Source organism: Catharus ustulatus, chromosome 9 (genome assembly GCF_009819885.2).
Source record: "Catharus ustulatus isolate bCatUst1 chromosome 9, bCatUst1.pri.v2, whole genome shotgun sequence".
NCBI classification, from domain to species: domain Eukaryota; kingdom Metazoa; phylum Chordata; class Aves; order Passeriformes; family Turdidae; genus Catharus; species Catharus ustulatus.
The window spans coordinates 32634612-32661524 of NC_046229.1; the positions used below are offsets into that span (position 1 = coordinate 32634612).

Here is a 26913-nt window from a genome sequence, read left to right on the forward strand (position 1 = left end):
AATCCAGTCTAAGGTGTCCCTGCCTATGGCAAGGGTTTGGAACGAGATGATCTCTAAGGAAGGTGTCTTCCAACCTAAACCATTCTGTGATCCTCAAACCATGATTTGGACTTCAGAAAGGTGCCCCTGCTTTCCTAAAGACACACAACTCCAAAGCCTGGTAGGGAAGTTCAGTGGGGCAGGGGATCCCCAGCACCTCTGGAAATCACATCACACTAGCTTAAGTGTCAAAAACAGGGTTGGGGGAAATTGAAATCTGAACATTGGACCAGTGTGTGGGTGCCAATGTATTGGCATAATAGAGAACACATTTTCAAAATGGAAAAAAACAGATGACAACTTTCTCTAATCATTAGTCCTAATTATTCACTCCATCTTTCCTATTAATAACATACAGGCAGCAGATTGACAGTAAACAGCTCCATGCAATTATTTTGCTTAGTGAAGATTGAAGCAGAAGTAGTGCCAGGTATTTCTGATGGGGCACAGATTGCATGGCCCATCCCTGCCTACCCACCACGTGGCTATGAAATCGTAGAACCGCATTTCTGGTGTGAATGCCCCCATTTGCAAAAGGAACACGTGCCAAAAAGCTGCTGGTTCCCAGGCTCAAAGGCATTTGTTTGAATATCATTGAATAGTGAATACAAAGAACCAAAGCAAATATATTTTACAGAGCTCAATAAATTACCAGTCTCAACTTTGCAGGAAACAACTTTCTCCAGGTCCACAGTGTATCTGTACATTGACAATGAGAAAATTTCCCACCTGAAACTAGGAGTGATTTATTGCAAGGGTACATGCAGAGTATCCAACATTTAATTAGCATGATGTCAATTAGCTACATTGCATTGGTTTCCTCCATTCAAACCATGATCTAAATATAAATAAGGCACCTGAGCTGTATTTGCAACCCTCTGCCTTTCTTTCTTTGTTACCTGGACAAGGATGCTGGACAACACACCATCAGTAAGGTACTTAAAGCTTAATGGTTCTAAGGGCATTTGAGGTTGTAGCCTTAGATTTCACCTTTAGCAGGAAAAAGAAATAGGAATCTCCCTTATGCATATAGAGACCTAAATTTAAAGCCTTAAGGCAGGCAAAAATTGACTGCTCCCAAGCATGCACTCACCCCCTGGAAGCAGCATCTGTGGCATTAACTCCAGACAAAAATCCCTGCAAGAGGAAACATACTGATTTCTGATGGGGAGAGCTCCTGTCTTGGTTTTAAATTAACTCAAGATGCAGAATTTATTCAATTATCATCTGTCTTTAAACTGGTATGTGGCTTCACTCCAAATATCAGCTGGGCAGGGGAGATTATGACAATAAAGTTAACCCTTTGTTTACCTTCCAGTTAGACTTGGGGTGGGCAGCAGGATGGCACTGAGAAATTGGCATACATCCACCATGCATCCCCAAGGTTAAAGCTTTTGGCACAGTCCCTCATACACAGAAAGGGATTTGACATTGGCTAGGCCTAGGAGAACAGGTGGAAAAAAAAATCCATGTGGTTTGATACTCAATGGGAGGATGCTCTGTTCACAAGCCCCTTTTTGTAAGGAGACCTCATGCAATACAAAGGACTCTCTGTCCTCAGGGGAGATCCAGGGCTGTAAAAACAAAGAGAGACACCGGGAAAGCGTCTGGTTCATTATTCCCCTCTGAAAAGCCCTCCAGCTTTTTAAACGAAGTCTCTGGCTATGAGGGGGGTGTGGATTAAGACTGAGATTCATTGGAAGAGGCAAAGGGGAGAGTTGGTAAGATCTAAATCCTCCCCATATGCCTTGGGAAGCACGAAGGTTTTTGGGCTGGCAGCCGGGTCCACATGTCAGCACATGGGGCTCCTGGGAGAGGTCAGAGCTGCAGCAGTACAGAATGCTTTGGTCTTCTAGGATGTATCTGAGGGGTACCACTCCCATAGAGGTTACTTTAATGCCACTGGTTTTGCTGGGGCTGTAGAGCCATGCTCACCCGTGGCTCTGGAGAGCAGCAAGAAGCTGGATAGAAAGCAAGCACCAACCAGTACAGTTTTTTGAGTGTTGCTCAAAGTCTGTATTCAGCCATAAATACAAATTCTGCTGGAGTAAGAAGGTTATACTCTATTTAGTGTGTTAAAGCCCAGACCTGCTGCTTTCTGGGAATCCCTTCTGTGTTACACTGCTCTGACTCGAAGCTCACGACACCATCCTTGCCTCTTGCTGCTGGCTGGGGATGCTCCTGCAAAGCAAGATTTGCTCTTGAGGGAACCGGGAAGCAGAGTCCTTCCCGGCTGCAGGCAGAGATGGAAGCTGCACCTGTCCTCTATGAGAAGGACGGTAAATGGCCTCTTGCCTTTGTCATTACCTCGCAGAGATGAGTCTGAGAAGCAGTAGGCTGCAATAACCAGGTCCGGAGCATCTTCATCTGGGCTGAGTTTGCCCTCTGATGGCAAGCGCTGGTACTGAGAAGAAGCAGCTGTCAAAACCATGTCTTCTCCAGCTAATAGCCTCGATGCTAAAGCAGCATATTAGAGTGCTGCTGCCATGAAGGCACTCTCAGCTCCTGGGCTGAAGTTTTTCCCGATGAGGGGAGCTTCTCCTTGGCCATGACAGCCTAAGTTGTGCCCACCCCCTGTGAGGGGCAGGGGTGGCAGAGGCCAACTGAGACAATGCAGGGATGCTGCAGCAGCTCAGAGTGGGTAACAAGGCCACAGAAAGTTTTTTATGGACTAGTTAAAAAAAAAAAAACAGAGAAACAAAGGAAAATCAACTCCTATAAAGACAGGCTGGGAGAACTGGGAATGTTCAGCCCAAAGAAGACTTCAGAAAGACCCTAGAGCCCCTACCAGGGTCTAAAGGGCTCCAGGAAAACTGAAGAGGAACTTTGGAAAAGAGCCTGGAGTGGTAGGACAAGGGGGAATGGCTTCACACTGGCAGAGGGCAGATTTAAATGGGATATTAGGAAGAAATTCTTCCCTATGAGGATGGTGACATACTAGAACAGGCTGCCCAGAAAAGCTGTGGATGTCCCATCCCTGGAAGTGTTCAAGGCCAGGTTGGATGAAGCTTGGAGGAACCTGGTCTAACTGAAAGTTGTCCCTACCTATGGCAGGGGGTTAGAACTAGATAATCTTTAAGGTCCCCTTCAGCCCAAACCATCCTAAGATTCTATGACTTTCTACTAGCCAACTACAACTTATTCCAAATGAACAGCTGATTCTCATGTGGGGGGCTCTTGCAGCACTAACCCCTGTCATCTGCCATTCAGCCAGCCTAGCAAAGAGACAGCAAGCAGGGGAAGCAGCCAAGGAGCTGAGGGCTGCCCCATGCAGGGGACAAGCCAGGAGCCCAGGATAACCCCACAGCAGGGCACTCATGGAAAAGAGTCCAGCCTGAGCATAGCAGGGAGGGCTGGATTCTGGTAACAGAGTCCACCATCTCTCAGACACAGCAGAGGAGTTAGGTCCTAGGCCCATCCAGAGGCAGCAGCAGATGAGGCAGGATTGGAAACCAGCTACTAACAGCAGAGGCACCAGGTCTCACCCATTGAGAGGGTTAGGCATCATCGCCCTACATCCTAAGGAAGAGTGAAGTTCTGAGATTACCTTAAATACAGTGCCTGGGCCAACTGCCAGAGGATGTGTGCGTGGAGGTCCCAGATGAGGCTGATCAAGGCAAGCAACATCTCGTGCCCCTGCAAGGTCTTCACATGTGGTATGATGCTGCCTCTCCTCTATTTCTCTGCTGAAACAGAGAAGCTGTGGTTGCCCCAAGCTTGGGAGTGTTCAAGGCCAGACTGGATGGAGCTGGGAGCAACCTTGTCTAGTGGAAGGTGTCTTTGCCCATGGAAAGGGGGACTGGATGATCATTAAAGTCCCTTCCAACAGAAACCATTCTATGGTTCTACAACTTTCACCTTCCTTAATAACAAAGGAGGGAGCTTTCGGAGATAGCAACATGTGCTCATGTTCAAAGACCCAGATGCAATCCACTAAATAGACTTGTTTCATACTATAAGAACACATAACTACATCAATGCCATCATATTCTGTGGGAGAGAAATCAGCCTAGACAGAGAAAGATACTAAATCATCTTTATTAAAATTATTATTACAGTTAGACAAGAAGGTAATTAGGTCGTGGTTGTATTTAGACATGGTGTATCAGCTGAGTGGAGTGACAAGAGGGTCTGAGTTTGGCCAGGTTTGTGGGGTGTCAATGGGAGCACGTAAGGAACAGCTGAGCCTTGCCACTGCATTGCATGAGAACCAGAGAGTTTGGCAGAGCTTCAGCATCCCAAGACAGACCTGGCGTTGCACAACCTGAGTCTGTGTCAAGCCTGTGTGTGAAACCATCTCTGTCCATGCTTATACCAAGCAGAGGGCTTAGTTAATATTTGCCTAGAAAATTAACTCCTAATACGAGGTCAAACACTCTTGGAGCAAAAGGACATGCTGTAAGGGAACCTTCAGCCCCGAACACATCCATTACAGTGTGGTGTCTAATAATAAGATAGGATTATTTTTTCCTGTGTAAAGGGAATTTCATAATTGTGGGCAGTGAATTAGGTATTTCTGCTGCTGTAGGTCAGGCTTCTCTGTAGCTTTGCTTCAGCGCACACACCTTAAAACAGCAGTTCTACAGACATTTCTCTTCAGGTCTCTGTAGAGCCTGGAAACTTTGAAGACAGTATTTCAGTATTACAAAAGAATCACCAAATTATTTTAACCTCATTTTAGTTCAATCAGGTGAAACTTTTTTAAGAAGACCAGAATGATGTAATTATTTGCCATGCAAAGATGACACTTATACCATATACCTCTTGCTTTTTTTTTCTGCCTTAAAAGATCTGAACTTTTTAAACACAGCAATAAATTTAAATATTTTATTTTTGCTGATTCTTGGTTTCTGAAACAAGTTAAATAATTTTTGCTTAAAATTCCTATGTCAGCTTGGAGCTAGCCTAAGGCTGAGGCATCAAATTTCATCTTGCAAGTAGCAAAGGTGTTGTTATAAAGCACTGAAAAAAAATCTTTAAGAATTCTGTATAATCTTAAATAGAGTAGATGTCTCTGAGCATCCTCCCTCCTAGCACTACTTGCTTTTGCAGAGTTAAACTAGAAAAGAAATTTAGAAAACAACCAACCAGCTCAGTCCCCCACAGCTCCTGCTCTTCTCATTTCCCAAGCAGCCTGAGTTAACCTAAATTGTATATTTTAACAACAAAATAATGTTTAAGAGTCAAGTTTCAGGTTTCACATATCTGAGTTATGACAAATTAGTTCCTATCCCCGTATCAAAGCATGGTCACTCAGTGCATCATGCCCCCTCCTCAAGACTCTTCGCTGTGTAGGAAATGTCTGCTGCAGGCAGGGAGCACTGAGCTGTGTTCCTCTATCTCCTCCAGATCCCCACATCTGCCTGACTGCAGGAATTGAAATTCAGAGATGTGTCCTGGCTTCTCCCTGTAAACTGGGGAAGGGGATACCTGGTGGGTAGGAACTAGGTCTCCTAAATGGCTTTGCTGCAGGTTCACTCCAGAAGTTGCTGACAGCCTAATTTTCAGATTTATGGGGCATTAAGAATTCCCATTGACTCTGTAACTAGGTGATGAATCTGTCTACACTTCATTTTTCTCAGCTATAAAATGGGGGAAATGGCATTTCTATCACTGACTAGCTGAGAGGTTAATGCAATGATTATTTAAAAAGTTCCCTAATAACCTCTGGAGCAACAATTCCCAAGCCAGAGTGGCAGTTGCTAGCAGGGTTTGCTGAGCTCCTGAATGGACTAACGGACCCAGTGGAAATTAGGTGGCAGCACCAGACTCAGAAACAGAAGTAGAAGCAATTTTCCTAATGAGTCATCAACAGTCCCAGAAAGGAGCCTGGAGCCTGGGAGGTAGCTATCACTTCCTCCAGACATGCAGCCCATGGATCACTCTGTGTGGAAGAAGTCTCAGTCTCCCTGCAAGATGATCTATGCAGAGTATCCTTAATGATTTCTGTGACTGTGCTGGCACTGGACACCACAGCTGCAGCTGCTTGATGCATAGGTAAATGGAGCTGCAGCTGCAAATGTCATAAACTTGGGGGTTGTATTAAGTAGGGTTTATGTACCCAAAAGAGCAGAATCTTACATTGTTATTAAAGTTCATTCGTCTGTAGACAGTACTTGGCTTCTCCTTCCTTTAATGCCACGGGTATTGTGTCTTCTGTCTTTGCACAGGATCAAAACTGATACCTTGCTGTGACATTGTCAGTGACTGGCTTCAAGGCTACAAAATACAGAAAAGTAAGAGCAGATTCCTCGTCAGTCTTACAAAATACACATCTGTCAGAAACACCAGTTTCTTTGTGTAAAACAACCACTGAGGACTAAGCTAGAGACAGTTTATCCCAAAGAAATTGATTCATTTGCAGCCTAAGTTTTAGGCCACTTGGGAATGGGTGATGTTTGCTTTCTGCGCTTAATCCACGCAGCCTTTGAAGGCAGACAGACATATCTCCATTAAAACTAAGTGAGGAAACACAGGCAATCCTCTGGAAGCAGGTATGAAGAGTGTGCTACATGAGGGTGCAGGGTGTCCCCACACCAAGACTTTCCCCTCTGTCCTGAGCCCATCATGAGTTGCGCTTCAATGCAGGATTCCGGCCTGCAGGCACTGCAGAGGCACACTGCTGACTGGAGGAGACAGAAAAACCTCTCACAGCTGATCTACCCTGTTTTACTCTGGCACCCTGGCCACTGAGAGTAATCATAGTGTTGCTGATACCTGGACTAAATCAAACTAATTCTTAGAGCCCATCTTGTGCTAACAAGAACTAGAAGATAACTGACGAAGTTCATCGTTCCAGCTGCAGCGAACTTTAGAACTGGAAGACTTTTCCCATGTACTTTTTCCTCACACAACACACAGGTATCTGCCATAAGTAGCATCTAACCTTTCCTTAGGCTGCATACATGGATTGTGGAACTGGTAATGCAAGGCAGACCCGGAATGGAGTGTCTTCAGGAGCCAGAGGCTGCTCTGGATGCACCTGGGCAGTGAAAAGAAGGTATTTACTCAGAGGGTCTCCAAGAGCTCATAATGGTATCCTAAAGTTTAGGAATCAGGGAGATCTTCCCTAGGTATTGAAGTGCTGGGTGTCACACTCATTTCCAGGGCTGCAGGTGTAGGGGATGTTGTGAAGGCCAGTTATGTATAAATGTAAGTGGTCATATAGGGTGGTCATGTAAGTCATATGGTCATATAAGTGGTCATGATCTTTAACAGTTTTTGCCTGTGTAATTTTTTCCTCCCTGGAGCAGTCAGTAATGGCATCAGCAAGACTTTTCAAGGATCAGCCACTATTTCAGTGTGAAGCATGGGGTTGTGCTATTGCCAATACTACTGCTTACTACTTCTGAAAGTCTGTTGTAGACACTCATCCATGAAGCTTTTGATCCCTCTGGAAGAAAAGGTAATGAGACTTCCCTTTCTCTTAGCAATAGAAAATAAGATGCACACAGACACAATGGCCAGGCTGAAAGAAAGGTCTAAATAACAGCAATTCTCTTTTGCTTCCACTGAAAACAACGGGAATCACTACATTTCAATGACTTTATGGAGCTAGTCTTGAGACCTGCTAGTCAGAAAGCTATTTACAGAAAGCAGGGGAACTCAATGGCTAAAAAAACCAAAAATCCGAACCCAACAGGAAACACCAAAAAGAGCCCCTCAAACTATATGAACAAATGTTTTCAGTAACAGCAACGAAGACTTAAATCCTGGGAGTGACTCTAATGGCAGATGTCACCTTGTAAAGGTGAGACTGCTGATCTGGATGTCAGGAACTCTGCCTTTGAATTTCCTGGCTTGAATCGAATTTCTCAGACATTTTTGGTTTTGCTGGCTGCCTTGGCAATTTTTCCTAACATGAGGGGTAAACATACACAGGCAAATACCCAATGGTATTTCAGCACCTCTGAGAGGGGAGATCAGAAGGAGCACGCCACAGCACCACCCCTTCAGCAGCATCTCCAGGGTAAATCCAGAGCTGTGTTTTGCCGTGCTGCCTTTGGGACATTTGTCATCCAGCATCCCTGCCAGCCTGCTGCATGCCTGGGAGGTCTCCTGACCAATACTGCCTACCTGAAGCACCATTTTTTTTCTCCCAGACCAGTTTTACCAGCTCCCATACTGGTTTTGCAGCTCACTCTGCTGTCCCTACTGGGAGGAGTGCTGCAGTGCTGATCTTTTTGGGCGTTTTCCCATAATTGGGTTTAGGATCACTCTCCTCAGGGAATGCCCTAGTGTTTCACCAGCTGCCTCCTCAACTCTAGACAAGTAAAGCTGACTGCAGACAATACAGTTAGTTGCAAAGGAGTTAATAAGTTATTGTAAAGGAGGTAATATGTTTCCATAGGCTGTTGAAAGAGAAATGAAAGGGAACAGCAGGTATCTCTCCACAGTACTTTTGGCCAAGCCAAGGAGTTGACAAGTGCTGTGTTTCATGAACTTTTCAGTTTGGCTTGCAAAAGGCTGGGTCTGGGGGCAACATTTCTCATAACACCCAAAACACCTTTGAGGCATCCTTTATCAACACTTTTCTAATTAACTTGTGCAGAAACTGGTTTGCCCTTGCTCTGTAAAACTCAGGCCTGCTGTTGGGAAACAGGAACCCAACAGGCTGTGGTCCTCACCATTGGGATTCTCACCCACCCAGGCAGCAGAGTGCCGGAACAAACCCGGGAAAAGCTGTTCACTCATCACCAGACATCTTTCACAGAATCATAGAATCATTTAGGATGGAAGATACCTCTAAGATCATCAAGTCCAACCTGTGACTGATCACGACCTTGTTACCCACACTAGGGCACTGAGTGCCATGTCCAGCCATTTCTGGAACAGTTACAGGGATGGTGACCCCACCACCTCCCTGGGCAACCTGTTCTAATGCTTCACAACCTTTGTAATGAAGAAATTCTTCCTGATGTCCAACCTGAACCTCCTCTGGACAGGTTGAGGCCATTTCCTCTTCTCCTGTCATTTGTTACCTGAGAGCAGAGGCTGATCCCCATCTGGTTACAACCTCCTGTCAGGGAATTTTAGAGTGATAAAGTCTCCCCTGAGCCTCCTTCTCTTCAGCATGAGCCTCCCCCAGCTCCCTCAGCTGCTCCTCAGAGGACTTGTCCTCCAGCCCCTTTCCCAGCTCTGTGGCCACTCCAGCCGCTCAAAATCTTTCTTGCAGTGAGAGGCCCAGCACTGGACACAGCGCTTGAGGTGTGGCTGCTGTCAACCAGCACCCTCAGGTCCTTCTCCACTGGGCCTCCAGTCCGCCACACTGCCTGGGGTTGTTGTGACCCAAGTGCAGGACCAGGCACTTGTTGAACAATTGGCCTCGGTCCATGGATCCATTTCCTTGTGTGGAGCTGGATGGCACAAGATAAAGCTCAGCATGCTTAGAGCTGTCTTTTCAGGTACATATCTAAGGTATAACTGCAGGTGAGAAACATCCTGTGAGCGACAGATCAGCCCTGCCCTTCACTGGATCTCTCTGTGGTGCTGGGGGCTCAGGGAGAGTGCAGGGAGGGTCTCTGAGTGACAGCCTAGCGCATTTCCCTCTGAGGCCTGGTTGCCTTCCCCTCAGTGCTCTGAGGGAGATCACAGAATCACAGACTCAATTAGGTTGGAAAAGACTCGTGAGGTCGTCGAGTCCAGCCTATGACCCAACAGCACCTTGTCAACCAGACCATGGCACCGAGTACCACGTACCACTTGCAGTCTTTCCTTATACACCTTCAAGGTCAGCGACTCCACTGCCTCCCTGAGCAGCCCATTTCAACATATAATCACCCTTTATCGTGAAAACACTCCTCCCTATGTCCAGCCTGAACCTCCCCTGGTGCAGTTTGAGACTATGTCCTTTTGCCCTATCGCTGGTTTAAGAGTATATCCCCACCCTCACCTGGCCACAACCTCGTGTCAGGTGGTCGTAGAGAGCGGGAAGGTCCTTCTGAGCCTTCTTTTTTCCAGGCTGGGCCCTCCCAGCTCCCTCAGCCGCCCCTCAAGAGACTTGTGCTTCAGGATTGTGCACCACTAGATGTGATGTCAGCGGGAGCTTCAGGCGGGGCTGGAAGCTCCTGGCCCACACCCCTCACCCGCCCCGACAGCCCCGAGTCGACTGCCGACCCCATAGCCACAGCTATGCGAGGGAAAACCCCCAAACCCCCGCGGCCCCAGCTCCGGCCGCTCCGTGAGTAGAGGGCAGCACAGCACGGCCCGGCCCCGCCCCGCCCCGCCCCTCAGGGGCGCAGCGCCGCCCCGCGCACGCGCGGCCGCGCTGTTCGCCTGTCAATAAAGCTTGAACAAGCGCCGCGCCGGAGCTGCCGTTTTGGTTGTTTTTTTTGTTTTTTTTTTTACTCTGTGGGTTTTTTAATTTTTCTTTTTTTTTTTCCTTTTTCCTTCCCCATTTTTTTCTTTGAAGGAACTTTATTTTCCCCCGCGCGTACGGGGATGCGCTGAGGCCTCTCCGCCCGGCCCGGCCCGGCCTCGGCATGTCGGGCAGCCGCCCGCCGCACCCCACCGTGCCGCCCGCCGCCACACCGGCTTCTTCTTCCTCATCATCCTCCTCCTCCTCGGCGGCCATGGCCCCCGGCTCGTCCTCCTCGGGCGGCGCAGCCGCGCGGCCCGTGCTGGTGGCGGCCGCCGTGTCGGGGTCGGGCGCGGGGCTGGCCCGGCTGACGGCGGGGGCGGCGCGGCCCGGCGGCTCCTCCACGGCGCCGGGGGGCGGCGGCAGGAAGAGGCCGCTGCTCACTCCGCTCTGCAACGGGCTCATTAACTCCTACGAGGACAAGAGCAACGACTTCGTGTGGTGAGCACGATATGTCGCTGGGGGAAGTCGGGGCGCCGCCATGCCGTCGGGAAGCCTGGGGAGTGTAGAGTAGCGGCGGGAGGAGGGAGCAGCCGGCAGCCCCTCCTGGCGCTGGAACGGCTGCTGCCCTCTGGGGATTGTGGCTTTGGGGTTTTCCCTCTTTTGTGCCTCTATCAGCAATAGTGTGGCCAGCAGGACTAGGGAAGTGATTGTCCCTCTGTACTGGGCCACACCTCCAGTCCTGTGTCTAGTTCTGGGCCTCTCAATTCGGGAAGGGCATGGAGGTGTTAGAGCGGGTCCAGAAAAGGGCAGGGGCTGGAGCTGGGCAAGGGGCTGGAGCACCACGACCAGCTGAGGGAGCTGGGAGGAGTAGCCTAGGGAGAGGAAGCGGCTCAGGGGGGTCTTTATCACTTACTAGAACTCCGTGACAGGATGTTGCAGCCAGGTGGGGATCAGACTCTTCTCACTGATGGCTAGCAACAGGACAAGTGGACACAGCCTGAAGCTGTGCCAGGGGAGGTTTAGGTTGGATGTTAGGAAGAATTTCTTCCCAGAAAGGTTGATTATATACTGAAATGGGTTGCCCAGGGAGGTGGTGGAGTCACCATCCCTGGAGCTATTCAGGGAACAACTGGTCTTAGTACTCAATGCTATGGTCTAGTTGGCATGGTGGTGTGGGATCATAGGTTGGACTTGATAATCTCAGAGGTCTTTTCCAATGTAACTGATTCTCTGATTTTGTCTGGTTTTGACCCTGTGTAGCAGCCTTGCCTCTGTGCTATTTTTAAGCAAAATCAGGTTATGCCTAGCAGGTTTCTCCTTGAGCGCACTCAGGTTGTTGGAAAGGCCCTGCAGCACAAGATGTTTCCTCACAACATTCCGACAACACAGCAACTGCCTCGTTTTCCTGTAAAATGTAACCTCAAGTGGTCTGGAGTGCTCTGATCTCCGGAAGAGAATTCAGCAAAGGATTAAGTGCCCCTCTGGATGGGACTCCGGAGGAGTCTCATTATGGTTGTTAGCTCCGAAGCTCGCTTGGTTTACCATGTGGCTGGGACAGATTGTCTAGTTTGAAACAGCAATAAGTTTTGTGTCAGGCAAGCACCTAAAACCAGATTAGTAGGGAATTTCTTCTGTGACAATTTAAATATTTTTTCAGATGTTGTTTTTCTAGCATCCAGCCAGGAGCTGTGGCTCATAGCTGGAAATCACTTTTCAACATAATTGGTAAGCTAAGGCCTGTGGTTTGAGAACTGTTGGTAATATGCAGTTTTGAAGAGAACCCGTTGCTGGTGGGTTTTGAACCTCCCAACATAAGAAGTAGGTTTGATTTTTGTAACTGGCTGGATGTGCTAAAATGTGAGAACGGGAGATAAGGTTAGTTGTTTGCATCTGAGAAAGGTAAACAGGAAAGAGGTAGTGGGAAAAAGATCTAGTTGTAGGAAAGTCATGTATGGAAAGGAAATAGTAAATTCTGATAATTCTGAAAACTGTGACTTACAGATGAGGACTGGATGTGAGGCATTTTTCACAGGACAGGTATGGTCTCAAAGCCCTGTAGGCTTAACTTTACAGCTTGTTAAATGTTTTGCAGAGTTGGTAGGAAATACTTTTGCTTCCGAAGTGAAAATTTGAAGCTGCCAAGAAGTTAGTGTCAGAAAAAACAGTAAGTAATTCTGGTTAGGAATAAGTAATAGTGAAAATTAGTGTAGCTGGTAGTTTGTTCAGTAACAGGATGGGGATGTCATGACTGATGTCATCAGTCATCAGGACTGATGCCCTGCTCTGGGTCTAGGCCATGTTAGGTGGATTTAAGAGCTCTTGGCTTGAGCTCAGTTGCTCGTAGGTCTTCTGGTCATGGGGTATGAGCACAATTACAAGGTGTTCATTCTCCTAGGTTCCCTCTACTCTTAAACTCTGGCATCAGTGTTCTGCCAGCATGGCTCCCTGCCCTTTCCAGTCAGCTCTTATTTCCTATTTTGTTGTCTGTTGTAGAAATGAATGGTTTGAAGAGGAAATTACACCCATAACCAATTTGTAGACTTGAAGTATTTTTAGATGGTTCAAAAAGCTCAGGTTCTTCGATTTTTTTTTTTTGCAGGTAAGTATTGTGCATGCTTCAAGGAGAACCTGTGATTAGCTGTTTTTTCCTCATTGAGGAGCACTACTGACTGAACAAGTGAGAGGAAAGAAACCAGTAGTACTCAGGGCAAAATGCCACATTGAGGATATTGTAGTGTGGGTCAGAAGCTTTAAGAGCAGGCAATGATTATACTTAACTTGGGGTTTTTCACTGCTGTATATTTCTGTGGGCTAAAGGGCTTGTTCTTATTCTAACTTCAAATTACAGTATCTGTCTTTTTTTTTTTAATTTGAGTTAGCAATACAGTTATGTAGAAATAAACCAAACTGGGCAGCTCTGAAGTTTTGAGCAAGGTCCAAGGTGGCAGGGGTGTGTGTGTGTGTGTGCTAGTTTAAATAATTGATTTAAACAAACTGCATATCAGTGTGAGAAACAGAAGTTTCCCCCTATACCCTTTTTGCCTCTGTAAGGACAATTCAAGATGCTGCCAGCTGCAGAGAACACTTGATAATTTTTCTGATCATGAGCTGTGAGTTGTTGTTAGTCACAGTTGTAAACTCAGTGGTAGATTGTGCCGGTACCAGATGGAAGGTGAGAAAGAGTGAAGAAGTTTGGATGAGTTTTAAACATCAAGGTGCAAGTAGAAATTCCCTCAATAGTGTTCATATGTGTGACCTCCTATCTTCTGAAAGCACTGTCTCAAGTGAGGCAGAGGCACTAGGGTAAACATTGTCATGTGTTGCTACTTTTGCTTGTGAAATGTTTAGCAAGTGTACGCTCAGAGTTTGCAAGTGTCTCCTGTTTGTGATGAGTGTCATCTTCTGCCTGGAAATGCTTAACTCTGGTTAGGACTGCAAATAGGTCTGACTTAGTGGTCAGCTTTATTATAAAAGGGAAAAAAACCTTTGTTTCTCTTAGTGCAGAATGCAAAGGTATTTTTTGTGCTGCTCCTGTAGACAGGTGTCTTTCCACTTGCCTGGAGAGTGTCTGAAAGGGACTTCTCTAATCGGATTATTTTCTTCTGCCCAGCAATGTAATTGCTTAGTTTTCCCAGGCCTTGTATTAGCCCTCCCAATTATTGGTTGACTAAATCTCTTGAAAACCACTTACTATCTGCTTTGCTCCCTGGAGGAAGTGGATCTTACCCGTCTCTTCAGTGGCTACTTCATACCAGTCCTTGTTTCTGAGCTTTGGCACTAATCATGCATGGAAGAGGGAGTGTTGCATGCTGATCTGGAGCTCAGCACCCTATACACTACAGCTTAGGTGTGGGAGGAGCTGTATGCCACCTGGACTTGCAGGTTCGTGGGTTTTTCAAATCGGTTCTTTCCTCAGCTGGTTACCTGTTAATCCAGGCATGGGCTGGGTGTAGTTGTTCCCATGTTTGTGGTCTGGAAAGCAATTTTAGTAAGGAATATTGCAAATTTGCCCTGAAGTCACAAAGTAAAAACACAGCAAGCTGTTTGCATACCATCTACAAGGAGTCTTACTACCTGTTGTTATATTAGAGCTTCATAGTGAGTGGATAGTAACAGCAGTGATCTTTAGCCTGGCTACCTTCCATGGAAAGGACAGAGCCTGCAGCAAATCCTGGTCTCTGATTAGACCAGAGAGGAACTGAATAGGAGTCAGTCACTATAATAAATCTTGTTTGCTGTTGAAGTGTGTTTAAATTTCATAGTGACTGCTTCAACCAGGTGTTTGTGTAGCAGTAGAGGGACATTAGCATTCTTGTGAGGTGCCTGAAAAGCAACTGGCAAAACTTAGTGCCATGAACTTGATTAAAATGAATGTTTAAAATGTTTGAGGTCTTCCCCACAGAGAAAGAATGGTAAGCCTTTGCAGTGCTGGATTAAAAAATAGTGTTTATCAGATACTGATGCCTTATTTCCTACAGATCAGTGATGTTTTTGACTTGAAGTCACTTGCATCCTTTTAACCTGACTCTACTGCTTAAGACAAGCAGTGGATAAGCTGTCTCATGCACAGAAGCCTTGATTTCACCATACTTCTGCTTCCCTGTTTCACTGTATACTACAAACTGTAGTATGTCTAAATCCTCATCACTCCACTTCTTTCTTAACTTTCCCTTTGTGTTAGATTAGCTTCAAACAACTGTTGCATAGCAACTTTCATGTGTGGCAGTCAGCTTGGCTTCAGTAAGTATTAAAATATATCAATCTTGTTTCCACTTGTAAATCAGGGAGCATTTTGGGGGAAACAGTTCTTAATGGAAACTTCAGTATCATTAATTCAGTACTCTGATACTGAATAGCTATATTTGTTGGCTCTGATTGCTTTTTTTCAACTATTTTGTCTCTGTCACTTCTCCAATCAAACTTGTATGAAGGAAGTAGTTTGGTGACCGGTATATTAGGAGGTAATTTTCCTATTTTAGGTCTGATTTGTGATGTTCTGCACAGAGAGGAGCATTGCAGCCTTGTTGATTGCTGCAGGGCATTAGGAGCATCACCTCTGGCCCTGTGGTGAGTAGCAGTTTCTAGGATTACACATAAAGCATATACAGTAATTTCACGACCACAAGGCGCACCAGACTATAAGGCGCGCCCCCCCAGGAGCAGGCAGAAGTTGCAACGTTGTAGATCATATAAGGCGCACTGGACTATAGGGCGCACTTTTTTTTTGCAGCGAGGCTCCGCTCCCTCTGCGCGGTTGCTGGCTGAGGCCCCGCCTCAACCCGGCAGCCATTGGCCCCTGGACCCTCCTGGACCTGGGAGGGGGTGTGCCGCAGGCGCCCTGGCCTGCCTTCACCCTGCAGCCATGGGCCCCCAGGCCTGCCTGGACCCGGGAGGGGCAGTGCCATGGGCCCCCGGGCCCGCCTCCACCCGGCTGCCGTGGCATTGCCGGCTCCCCCCACGGCTCACAGCGCACACTTCCGGGGTGGCAAATGTCGCAACTTTGTAAATCAGATAAGGCACACTGGACTATAAGGTGCACTTCAGGGTTCAGGGGAAAATTTTAGTCAAAAGGGTGCGCCTTATAGTCGTGAAATTACTGTACTTCAATTATACAGAGTGACCAGAAGAAGGTGAAGAAGTTAAACTGTTCATCACTAGGGCCAGTGGGGAGAAACAACCCGTAAATACTCCTCTAACCCTAAATCTTTAGCTTCCTCTTTTGAAGTCCAACTAACAGAAATCAGATGCCTCATTCTCCTGCTAATATTCTGCCCGTGCTGGCTGAGTTTGCTCATAATTTATCTTGACTCAACAGTGTCTTGAAACTAAATAACTTGAAAAAAGTGACTTGGACTCTGCAGTTGGTGCTACTCAAGACAAGTGTAGAAAAGTGTCTGTCAGGGTAGAAGAGGGACAGGTGTGTAGTAATTACTTTTGAGGTCTCTTTTGAGATGGCTCAGTTGTTTCAGAGAGTAGCATTCTGGTTTGATTAATTTACCTTTACATTTACATTGTGTTTATGCGGGCAATTGGATGGAATAAATAAGGCAACCTGGCTTGCATATTAGGCTGTACAAACCCTTCATGACAGCTGTGTCTTCCAGTATGGTGATTCAGAGCAGGGGCTTGCATTACCAGGGACCACAGCTTCGCCTGTATGTGCTTAAAAAGTATTTAAGAGGTGTTTCCTCCCTCCTGTTTTTAAGGTTTGTTTTCTAATGGGGTAACAAATCTTAGTATACTCTGAAATAGATTACAGAATGGAGGGATGCCTTCTGTGGAGGTGTTCCCTTCTCCTGCTCAGATAAGCATTGTTTTTTTCTGGGTTTTGGATGCAGAAAAGATTCTTGCTTTGTAGAAGTTGTTAACAGTTTATTAACAGCTCGTCCGGTGAGAACTGTCTTGTTGGGAGGAGGCTGTTTCTGAAGAAGGCAAGTGCTAGTGAAAGCCTCTCAGAACTGAGACTGGTGTGGTCTTGAGGGAGTGAGAGGAGAGCATTTGGATCTCTGTAAGGCATTGAAAACAAGGTGAAGCTTGTGACACAACTGATCCATGTGTTATGTGCAGAATTGTGATATTGCTGCCCATGCCATCTTGCTGGATAGCTGGCCAAGACCTGGAGATGAGCATGTACCTGACTGCAAATCTCACCAGTTACCAGAGAGCAGTCATAGGGGTCACTGGAAGTATGATGGATGCAGCTCTCCTTTTCTTTCATTTGTATTTCATTTTCCTTTCAAACATGTCACAGACACTTGATGAGCCAGATTTTTTGCACTACTCGTCTCACTGTGTTTCTGTCTGTTGTGCTCAGGTTCCTGTGGAACACTGCTTACTTGCACATCCTTCTCTTCATGTCCCTCCTTGGTTCTTGGCGATCCCCCGCAGAGAGCTGGCTGTGCTCTGGTCACTAACTATTCTACCTTTCCCATCTTTGGCTTTGTATCACCCGCTTCCTGTTGGCTTCGTCCTGCTCTCCTGCAGCCTCGACCCTGGCAGTGCTCTGCAGGAACACCCCCTGGTTTGCGCCTTCTCCACCCACTTACTAGTTCTTGTTCTCATGACATAATTACTATTTCTGATCTACTCTGCCTCTTTGTGCCACTTTCAAAAATTATAGATAACTATTGGTTGAAAAAAAAGACAGGAGAAATTAGTTTTGGTATAGTTTATAAATACATTGTGTATTAATGTAAAAACATCAGGATGCTTTACATTTTGTTTGAAAGCTAGTTCAGAGAGTTAGAAGGTTCTTCTACAGCCTTGCTTGTTGAAGATTCTCTGGCTTTTGTCTGTGGTGTTACAAGCTTAGGAGTGAACCCTTACGGGTTTCTAATTGTAGCAAACTGCAGTATCATTCAGAGTTCAAGGAACTGTTGATTGCCCTTTTGATCTTTACACTTTGGTTGCCGTTTGCACTAGTATGTCCTTTGATTTTACTTATAGGAGATTATTACCTAACTATAATTAGGTGTTTGCTTTGAATTAATAATACTTTTCTTCATATTTTAACATAAAAAAAGACGTCTTTCTGATTTGCTTTCCTTTGTTTTCAGCCCCATCTGTTTTGACATGATTGAAGAAGCCTACATGACGAAATGTGGACACAGCTTCTGGTAATATTTGGTTTCTTGTATTGCGTAAAATGTCCGTCTCTTACAGCATGTGCAGACGACATTGATGTAATTCCCTTTCATTCTGAGTTTCTGTCTTCTGTCCCTACACCAAAGAAAGAGGTTGAAATAAATTTTTAAAAGTGGATACCTGTTAGAATAAAAAAAAAAAAAAATCCAAGTGTCTTAACCAAATAGTGCTGTGCCATATTTCCTCTGTAAAGAAATAAAATATTCATAAACTGCTGGTAACATCCAGTATCCAGAGTCAGAACAGTTTGTTAATTTACCTCTATTGGCATCACCTCTATACAGGTGTTGGGAGCAATGTTGGCAGTTCCTCCTTGCCTTTGTGCAAGACTGTGCACAGTTTGAAGTGGCTTGTATATTATATATTGCAATTATTTTAAACCTTGTAGGAGAGGATATGCTTTGGGCGTTCCTATTGTGTTGAATTGGCCTGGCCTCACTTACTTTTCAGTGTGTTATCTCTGGCTGTCATGAGGAGCAAATGTTTCATGGAGAAGTGCAAGAACCCTCTAGGGGCATTTCTGGAACCACTTTCTGCTTCTCCTCTAGGTATTGATATAAATGTTGAACCATGATGTCCTATAGTGTCCTGTCCGTGTTATACTCTTATAGTGTCTGCTAATTAGAAATAAACCTTGTAAGAAGTAATAGTATAGTAGTATCGAGTACCTTCTCAAGCGGCAGATTTGGGTAACTTTCGGAGGAGTTTTGACTCACAACAGGTAAGATAACAGCTGATTTTTTGTCCTCTGTGGTAACACAATATCCCTGTGACCTGTAACTTCTTAGAGGTTCAAGATGAGTGTCCTGGGGTGACTTTATAATGCTTGTATCCCCAGACATCTGTTCTGTTGGTGTTAAATATTGAATTCTGCAGCTTTAAGACTGGTTCCAAGAGTAAAGGGAGAAAGAAGAAGTGCAGAGTTTGTTATCAGAGACTGCGCTTGCTCCCCCGCATCCTTCACACAGTCTGTGTTGTCTGCAGTGGACAGCAGGAGAGAGCTCTCCTTTGCTCTTGGTTAGTTCCTGGCTAGCTAAGGCAGAGAAGCTCCCCGGACTGTAGTTTTGTTTCCTTTTTCTTGGGATTGTTTGAACCTGCTCTGGACTGAAAACCCAGAGGAGCACCAGTAGCTCACACCTGTGGCCCACTGGGGCCAGGCCTGGGCCGTGGCATTTCCCAGCACCAGAGGGACTGAGAACAGCCTGGGTGAGCCGGGCTGCGACCCACAGAAGAAAAGTTCTGAATTTGTCATCTCTTCGGAACAGCGAGCGGTTTTGCTATTTAGTATTGTTCATTTTTGTGCTAGGAAGTGCCTTGTCTGTTAAATAAGCAGTTTTTTTCCACTTCTCTCTGAAGCAATATTTTCCCAAACTGGAGGAGGGACTGCTTGAATCTGTTTCCTAGAGGGATCCCGTTCAGAGGTTTTCTCCCAAATTTGCCCAAACCAGGACAAATACATAATTGGTGCCCAATGCATGGCGTGAGGAAGTGGAAAAAACCTGTCCTGATTGCATTTTGGTTGTTCTTACTGGGGTAAAACAAACAGCAGCCATGTTACCTGAATTTGTAATGTCTCTCAGGCACCCTTCATGTGTCTCTGGTCCCTAGGCTTTAAGGTTTTAATACCTTTCTGGTCCCTATGCTTATTTTCTTTTGGAGATAGCTCCAGTAGTGCCCCTAACGTGTAGTTTCTGTGGCAGAGGGGCATGGATTAGAACAGCTAATATGCTGGGCTCTGTGATAATTATTTATAGTTTCTTCATTATTTATAGTTTCTTCTTCCTATCCTGCATCTCAATTCCTATAGCATGTTTTGGGGGTTTATTCATAATTGCACCCAGTTTGTTATAGGAAGAACAGGGGATAAGGCTTTTCAGCTTTTCCTTTTCTCCTTCTCCTTTGAATCTGTTAAGTCATTTTTTGGGAATGTTCAGTTTCTCCTGAACATCAAGGATACCCCCTTCCTGGTATTTCATCTGGTAAGCTTCCTCTTTACAGTCTGCAACCTCTCTTAGAATGAGGGCTGAGATGTCCAGAGGGGCTGATGAGACCCCTGACCTAGGAGTAGTAGGCCGAGGCATGGAAAATTCCAGAAGTGGTGTAGAGAATAGGAGAGAATGGACTGAACCCTGAAGGAATTTTCTGGTCTCCCCACCTGGGAATTTTCATGTGAACAAATTCAGAACCCAGCCAAGGTGGAGAAATATCAGGAAGAGAAGTGCCATGATGATTCTAATGAGAAAAAGCTCATTGCAATAAGCTGGGCCCTGGCATGTGTGTATCACACACTACTAGATAGTGTGGGCAGCAAACAGAAACCAAGGGCAGGGAGTTAAATCAATCAATGCCCTAGTCACTAAGGTTGTAGCTGAACTAGACAGTGAGCTGAAGCTAGCAGCTAAACCAGACAGTGAGCCTAACCCACTGGCAGTTGCTACAAGAAAGAAGCACACAAGCAAAACTGATTGGCCAGTGGGCAATGATGATCTGGGGGAAGGACCCTCAAAGCAAGCTCCTGATACAAAATCAGAAGTCAGAGCAACTGACACAAGATCAGAAGTCAATATTGAGTCCTTTTCCCTGAAAGACCTTTGTGGCCTAAAAAAAGATTACATCCAATGACCTGATGAATCTATAATTATTTAGTTTCTCTGTCTTTAGGACACTGCAGGCGAGACTGCAGTTCTGGATAGTACTAAATGAGGTATTTGGGATCCCTGTCACATGATCTGGTTATCAACCAAGGAATGATGAGGGGGCTAACCCTCACAGTCTCTGGGCACAGATCCTGGGAAGTGTAGAACAAAGATATCTGTGTGCAAACGATCTCTGTGTGCAACAAGTGCAGTAGAAGACTATAGAACAAGGGATTCAACACTTAAGAGAAATGGTGGTGGCAGAGATTGTCTTTTCAGATCACCTAATAACTAAGAATCCTGACTTGGTACCATGTGCATCTGGTGAAAGTGCAATGAGAACTTGTACAACTTGAGTCACAAGAATACACTTCTGCTTTAACAATAATGAAGCGAGATGACAGGGAGGAGACTGTGCTTGATATGGTGAAGAAGTGCTGAGCATATGCAGATGCTGTGCATGACCCAACACAGGCCAAATTTGCAGCTGTGGAAACGTGTGCAAAAATTAAAAGATAAAATAGAATTGCAAGAAACTCGGGGAGGAGATTAAAAAGAACCTTCTCCAAGTCTCAGCAGTACAGATCAAAAGTTCTGGCCCCAAGTGCAAACGTCCTCCAGGTGAGGAGAAGATACAGCCCATGAGCTGAGCTGTGGTTTTTCCTGCATGATTGTGGAAGAAAACATGAAGTAGTAGGATGGAGAATCTACTGTTGCTGTGGCAAAAAAGATGTTTGAATTGCTGGACAGCAAGATAGAGAGAGGAAGTTCCATCAAGAAGGAAGCAGCTCCAGTAGCCTGTAGCCAAACTGCTAGGTATGATGATGACATGTCTGATCCCCTTAAAGAAACTTCTAAAACATATGCTCAGGGAAAGAAGAATAAATGGGTTTAGAGGGGCCTTGCCTCTAACCAGGTAGAGGCTGGGGAAAACTCTGTTTTTTGGACTGTGTGGATTTGTTAGCCTGGCACATCTAAACCACAAAAACATGAGGCCTTGATTGACAGTGGTTTGCAGTGCACACTAATCCCATCAAGACATGTGGGGATAGAATCTGGTTCTATTGCTGGCGTGACAGGGAGATCACAAGATTTTACTTTGATAAAAACTGAGGTAAGCCTGACTAGAAATGAGTGGAAGAAACACCCTATTGTGACTGGCCCAGAGGCCCCCCACATTTTGGGCATAGGCTTCTTCCAAAATAGGTGTTTCAAAGACCCAAAGAAACTCTGGTAAGCTTTTGGAATAGCTGCTGTAGAGGCAGAGGGTATTAAGCAATTGAACACATTGCCTGGACTGTCAGAGAACCCATCTACAGTGAGACTTCTGAAAGTAGAAGAGTGGCAGGTACCAACTGCCACCTCAGCAGAGCACTGCTGGCAGTGCAGAGCAACTCGAGATGCTGTGATCCCCATCCACAAAATAGTCTGTGAGCTGGAGAGCCGAGGGGTGGTCATTAAGGCCCACTCATCCTTCAACAGCCCCATCTGGCCTGTGTGCAAATCTGACAGAAAATAGAAATTTCTGTAGACTACTGTGCATTAAATGAAGTGACTCCACTGCTGAGCGCTACCGTGCCAGACATGCTGGAACTCCAGTATGAGCTAGAGTCCAAGGCAGCAAAGTAATACGTCACTATTGACATTGCCAATGCGTTTTCTCCATTCTTCTGGCCACAGAATGCAGGCCTCAGTTTGCTTTCACCTGGAAAGGCGGGCAGTACACCTGGAACTGACTGCCCCAAGAGGGGAAACACAGCCCCACCATCTGCCATGGACTGATCCAGGCTACACTGGAAAAGGGTGAAGCTCCAGAACACCTGCAATACATCAATAATATTGTTGTGTAGGGGAACACAGCAGCAGAAATATTTTAAAAAAGAAAGAAAATCATCCAGATTCTCATGAGAGCTAGTTTTGCCATGAAAAAAAGCAAAGTCAAAGGACATGCTCAAAAGTTCCAGTTCCTGAGAGTGAAATGGCAAGACAGACGGCGTCAGATCCCCACTGAGGTCATCAATAAGATCACCGCAATGTCTCCACTGACCAGCAAGAAGGAAACACAAGCTTTCCTAGGTCCATAGGCTTTTGGAGAATGCACATTCTCGAGTACAGTTAGATTATAAGCCCTCTCTACCTCGTTACCCGCAAGAAGGACAATTTCCATTGGGGCCCTGAACAACAGCAAACCTTTGCCCGGATCAAGCGAGAGATCACTCATACAGTAGCCCTTCGCCCAGTCCGGACAGGACCAAATGTGAAGAATGTGCTCTACTCTACTGCTGGGAGCCACAGTCTGTCCTGGAGCCTTTAGCAAAAGATGCCTGGTGAGACTTGAGGTCAGCCACTGGGCTTTTAGAGTCATAGTTACAGAGGGGGTCTGAGGCCAATTTGCAGTCCCACAGAGAAGAAAATCTTAGCTGCATATAAAGGAGTCCAAGCTGCCTCAGAAGTGGTCAGCACTGAAACACAACTCCTCTTAGCATCCTGACTACCAGTTCTGGAATGAATATTCAAAGCGAAAGTTCCCTCTACCCACCGTGTCACCAACGCCACATGAAGTAAATGAATTACCCTCATCATACAGTGTGCCCATATAGGACAATTAAATCGGCTTAGAATTTTAGAAATAAGTACAAGTTGGCTGGAAGGTGAAAACTTCAGTCTCACTGACGAAGAAGAACAGGAACAAATAGCATGTGCTGAAAAAGCCCAACAAGTGAAACATGCTACGTGCTTTTTAGTGATGGTTCTTGCCACATGATAGAGATGAACCAGAAGTGGAAAGCAACTGTATGGAGCCCCACATGACAGGTCGTAGAAACTACTAAAAGAGAAGATGGATCAAGTCAACTTGCTGAACTCAAAGCTGTTCAGCTGGCCTTGGACATTTCTGAGAGAAGTGGCCAAAGCTCTACTCTATATCGATTCATGGATGGTATCTGCTGCTCTGTGGGGTTGGCTATAAAAGTGTAAAAAAGCTAGCCGGCAATGTAAGGGAAAACCAATCTGGGCTGCTGACGAGTGGAAAGACATTGCCAGTCAGGTAAAGAAGCGACCTGTGAAAAGTCTGTTATGCAAATGCCCTTGTCCCCAAGAATTGGGCTACTGAGGAACACCAAAACAACAAGGAGGTAGATCAGGCTACGCAAATAAAGGTGTCAAAGATAAACAACACAAAGGAGAGTTATTCCTAGCTCAATGGGCCCATGATGCCTCAGGTCATCAGAGCAGAAATGCCACCTCTAAGTGGGCATGAGACTGAGGGGTGGATTTAACCATGGACAGTATTTCTCAGTTTATCCACGACTATGGGATGTGTGCTGCCATCAACCAAGCCAAGCAGGTGAAGCCTCTGTAGTATAGGGGGTGGTGGTACAAATATAAGTATAGAGAGACCTGGCAGATTAATTATATCACGTTGCCCAAGACATGCCAAGGTAAGCACTATGTGCTCACAATTGTAGAAGCCACCACTGGATGATTAGAAACCTATCCTGTGCCTCACACCACTGCCCAGAACACCATCTTGGGCCTAGAAAAACAAGTCCTTTAAAGGCATTGTACCCCTGAAAAAATTAAATCAGACAGTGAGACACATTTCAAAAACAGCCTTATCAAACAACTGGACTAGGAAGCATAGCTTTGGGTGAGTGTACCATATCCCCTACCATTCACCAGCTGCAGGCGAAGTAGGGAAGTACAATGGACTGTTAAAAACCACGTTGAAGGCATTGGGTGAAGGACCTCTCAAGAATTAGGAACAGCATCTAGCAAAAGCTGCCTGGTTAGTTAACACCCAAGGCTCCACCAACTGAACAGGCCCTGCCCAGTCTGAGTCCTTGCATATAGTAGATGGAGACAAAGTCCCAGTAGTGCATGTCAAAGGTTTGTTAGGAAAGACAGTTTATGTCAATTCTGCCTCAAATACAGACAAACCCATTTGTAGGATTGTCTTTGCTCAGAGACCAGGTTGCACATAGTGGATAATGCAGAAAGATGGAACAGCACAATGTGTACCTCAGAGAAATCTGCTTGTGAAGTAAGAACTGTATGTAAGTATTACTATTGAATGCCATTGTCATTGTCTGTATATAGCTGTATACTATATATATGTATGTGTTTATGGAATTAGAATATATATATATATTAGATATGGTAGTAAGCTGACGATATGGGGATAAGGGATGGAATGTCTTAGGGTGACTTTATGATCCCCAGTCATCTGTTCTGTTGGTGTTAAATATTGAATTCTGCAGCTTTAAGACTGGTTCCAAGAGTAAAGGGAGAAAGAAGAAGTGCAGAGTTTGTTATCAGAGACTGTGCTTGCTCCCCCGCGTCCTTCACAGTCTGTGTTGTCTGCAGTGGACAGCAGGAGAGAGCTCTCCTTTGAACCTGCTCTGGACTGAAAACCCAGAGGAACACCAGTAGCTCACACCTGTGGCCCACTGGGGCCAGGCCTGGGCCATGGCATTTCCCAGCGCCGGAGGGCCTGAGAGCAGACTGAGTGAACCGGGCTGCAACCCACAGAAGAAAAGTTCTGAATTTGTCATCTCTTCGGAACAGTGAGAGGTTTTGCTATTTAGTATTGTTCATTTTTGTGCTAGGAAGTGCCTTGCCTATTAAATAAACAGTTTTTTTCCACTTCTCTCTGAAGAAATATTTTCCCCAAACTGGAGGAGGGACTGCTTGAATCTGTTTCCTAGAGGGATCCCGTTCAGAGATTTTCTCCCAAATTTGCCTAAACCAAGACAATGAGAAACACTGAAATGCTTTTATTTAAAGGAGTGGAGCAGTGTTGCTACCTGGCATCTCTATCAGGAGCTGGCATCAAGCAGGTTCTAAGTGAAGTGCTTAAACCTGATGCTGAAGTGTACCTTCTGATTCCTCTGTCCCTCAATTCAAGAGCGAGCACCTCTGAAGTCACTGATAGTGAAAAAATCAGCTGTGGGGGTAAATATGAGCGGTTGGTGAAGGTGTTTCCTCTGTTCAGTTACCTAAAATGCTTTTATTTGGCTAATCTAGAAGAGTTCCTTCTGAGTAATTCAATCTGTTTGCTGCCTCTGCCTGTGGAAGTGGTGGGGAGCATGAATTTGAGATGGTATTGTGGCTGGAGTATCCACACTTCAGTAATCCTCAGGGACGTAAGAGTGAAGTAGTTCACTAAATTTTGTAATCCTTGCCAGAAACCTTTGTTTTCTGCTGTAGCACACTCTGAATTCAAACACTGGAACATTTTGACTCCACTGTAGGTTCTTGGCAGCACAGCTGTTAGCTGGCAACACAACAGTGCACCTTGTCGTTATTTACCTTGTGCTTATGCTTTGTTCCGTCATGTGGGCTCACTTGTTTTGTTTCTTGTTTTTTGTTTTTGAACAGCTATAAATGTATTCACCAGAGCCTGGAGGACAATAACAGATGTCCCAAATGCAACTATGTTGTGGACAACATAGATCATCTTTATCCCAACTTCTTAGGTGAGCTTTAGTTTTGCTTGCATGAGAAACATCTTAGTTGTTAAGGAAGGCAGGTACTTGTAAATTTGTTCAGTAAATTACAGTCTTCTGGGTGTTGAAAACAAAATGCAAATGTCAGCTGCTTGGTCGTCATTTTTGTATAGAAAGGTTAGTAGTGTAAATTGTTATTGCTGCACTGCCTCCAGTAATTCCTTGACTATGTGCTGAATGACAGTAGTGAGATTAACTTGTTGCTGTTTCCATACTATGAAACGCAAAGCTGTTTTCTCTTACAGCTAGAGGTGTGAATCTCCTAACTCTTGTTTTCTCGCGCTCTTGTCTAAGAATAAAGAGCTCACCCTGTTTACAAAGCTTGGGCACTGAAAGGGTGGAGGCTGTATTGAGGCCCATATGATGGATGTAGATGTAAATTAGATACTGAGAAAATATTCATACATATTATCTATATGCAATCCTAATTGCTTCTTAAAGAGGGAGGAAATGTTGCTAGGTGGAAATACAATTTAAAGCTTAGTTTTATGGAGAAAATATTAAAGGAAACACATTGCAGTGTGAAATACCAAATTGAAGCAAATCTTGATTTCATGTGCTGAGTTACTCATTTAATAATAATTATCTGAAAAGCTACAGTAACCAAGGAATGATTCAGACATGGGTATCCTGATTTAGACTTACAGTAATTTCACGACTACAAGGTGCACCCTTTTGACTAAAATTTTCCCTCGAACCCGGAAGTGCGCCTTATAGTCCGGTGCGCCTTATATGATCTACAAAGTTGCGAAATTTGCCAAACCGGAAGTGTGAGCTGTGAGCCGTG

The 26913-nt window shown here is 45.4% G+C and overlaps 1 protein-coding gene and 1 long non-coding RNA gene across 2 annotated transcripts in view; one reads left to right on the plus strand and one right to left on the minus strand.

The window, feature by feature from the left end:
* Positions 1 to 4107: 4107 nt before the first annotated feature.
* LOC117000148 lies at positions 4108 to 10196 on the minus strand. The gene is made up of 3 exons (XR_004418713.1): positions 9932 to 10196; positions 6121 to 6258; positions 4108 to 4659 (listed from the first exon to the last, which is right to left on the minus strand). It is a non-coding gene; the product is annotated as an uncharacterized LOC117000148 (long non-coding RNA).
* Positions 10197 to 10303: 107 nt separating this feature from the next.
* Positions 10304 to 26913, plus strand: part of COP1 (COP1 E3 ubiquitin ligase) — a 137050-nt gene continuing 120440 nt past the window's right edge. The window contains exons 1-3 of the mRNA XM_033067559.2: positions 10304 to 10837; positions 17896 to 17955; positions 25999 to 26096. Coding sequence (XP_032923450.1) covers positions 10521 to 10837; positions 17896 to 17955; positions 25999 to 26096 — 475 coding nt within the window. The 5' untranslated portion in view covers positions 10304 to 10520. The remainder of the gene's footprint in view (positions 10838 to 17895; positions 17956 to 25998; positions 26097 to 26913) is intronic.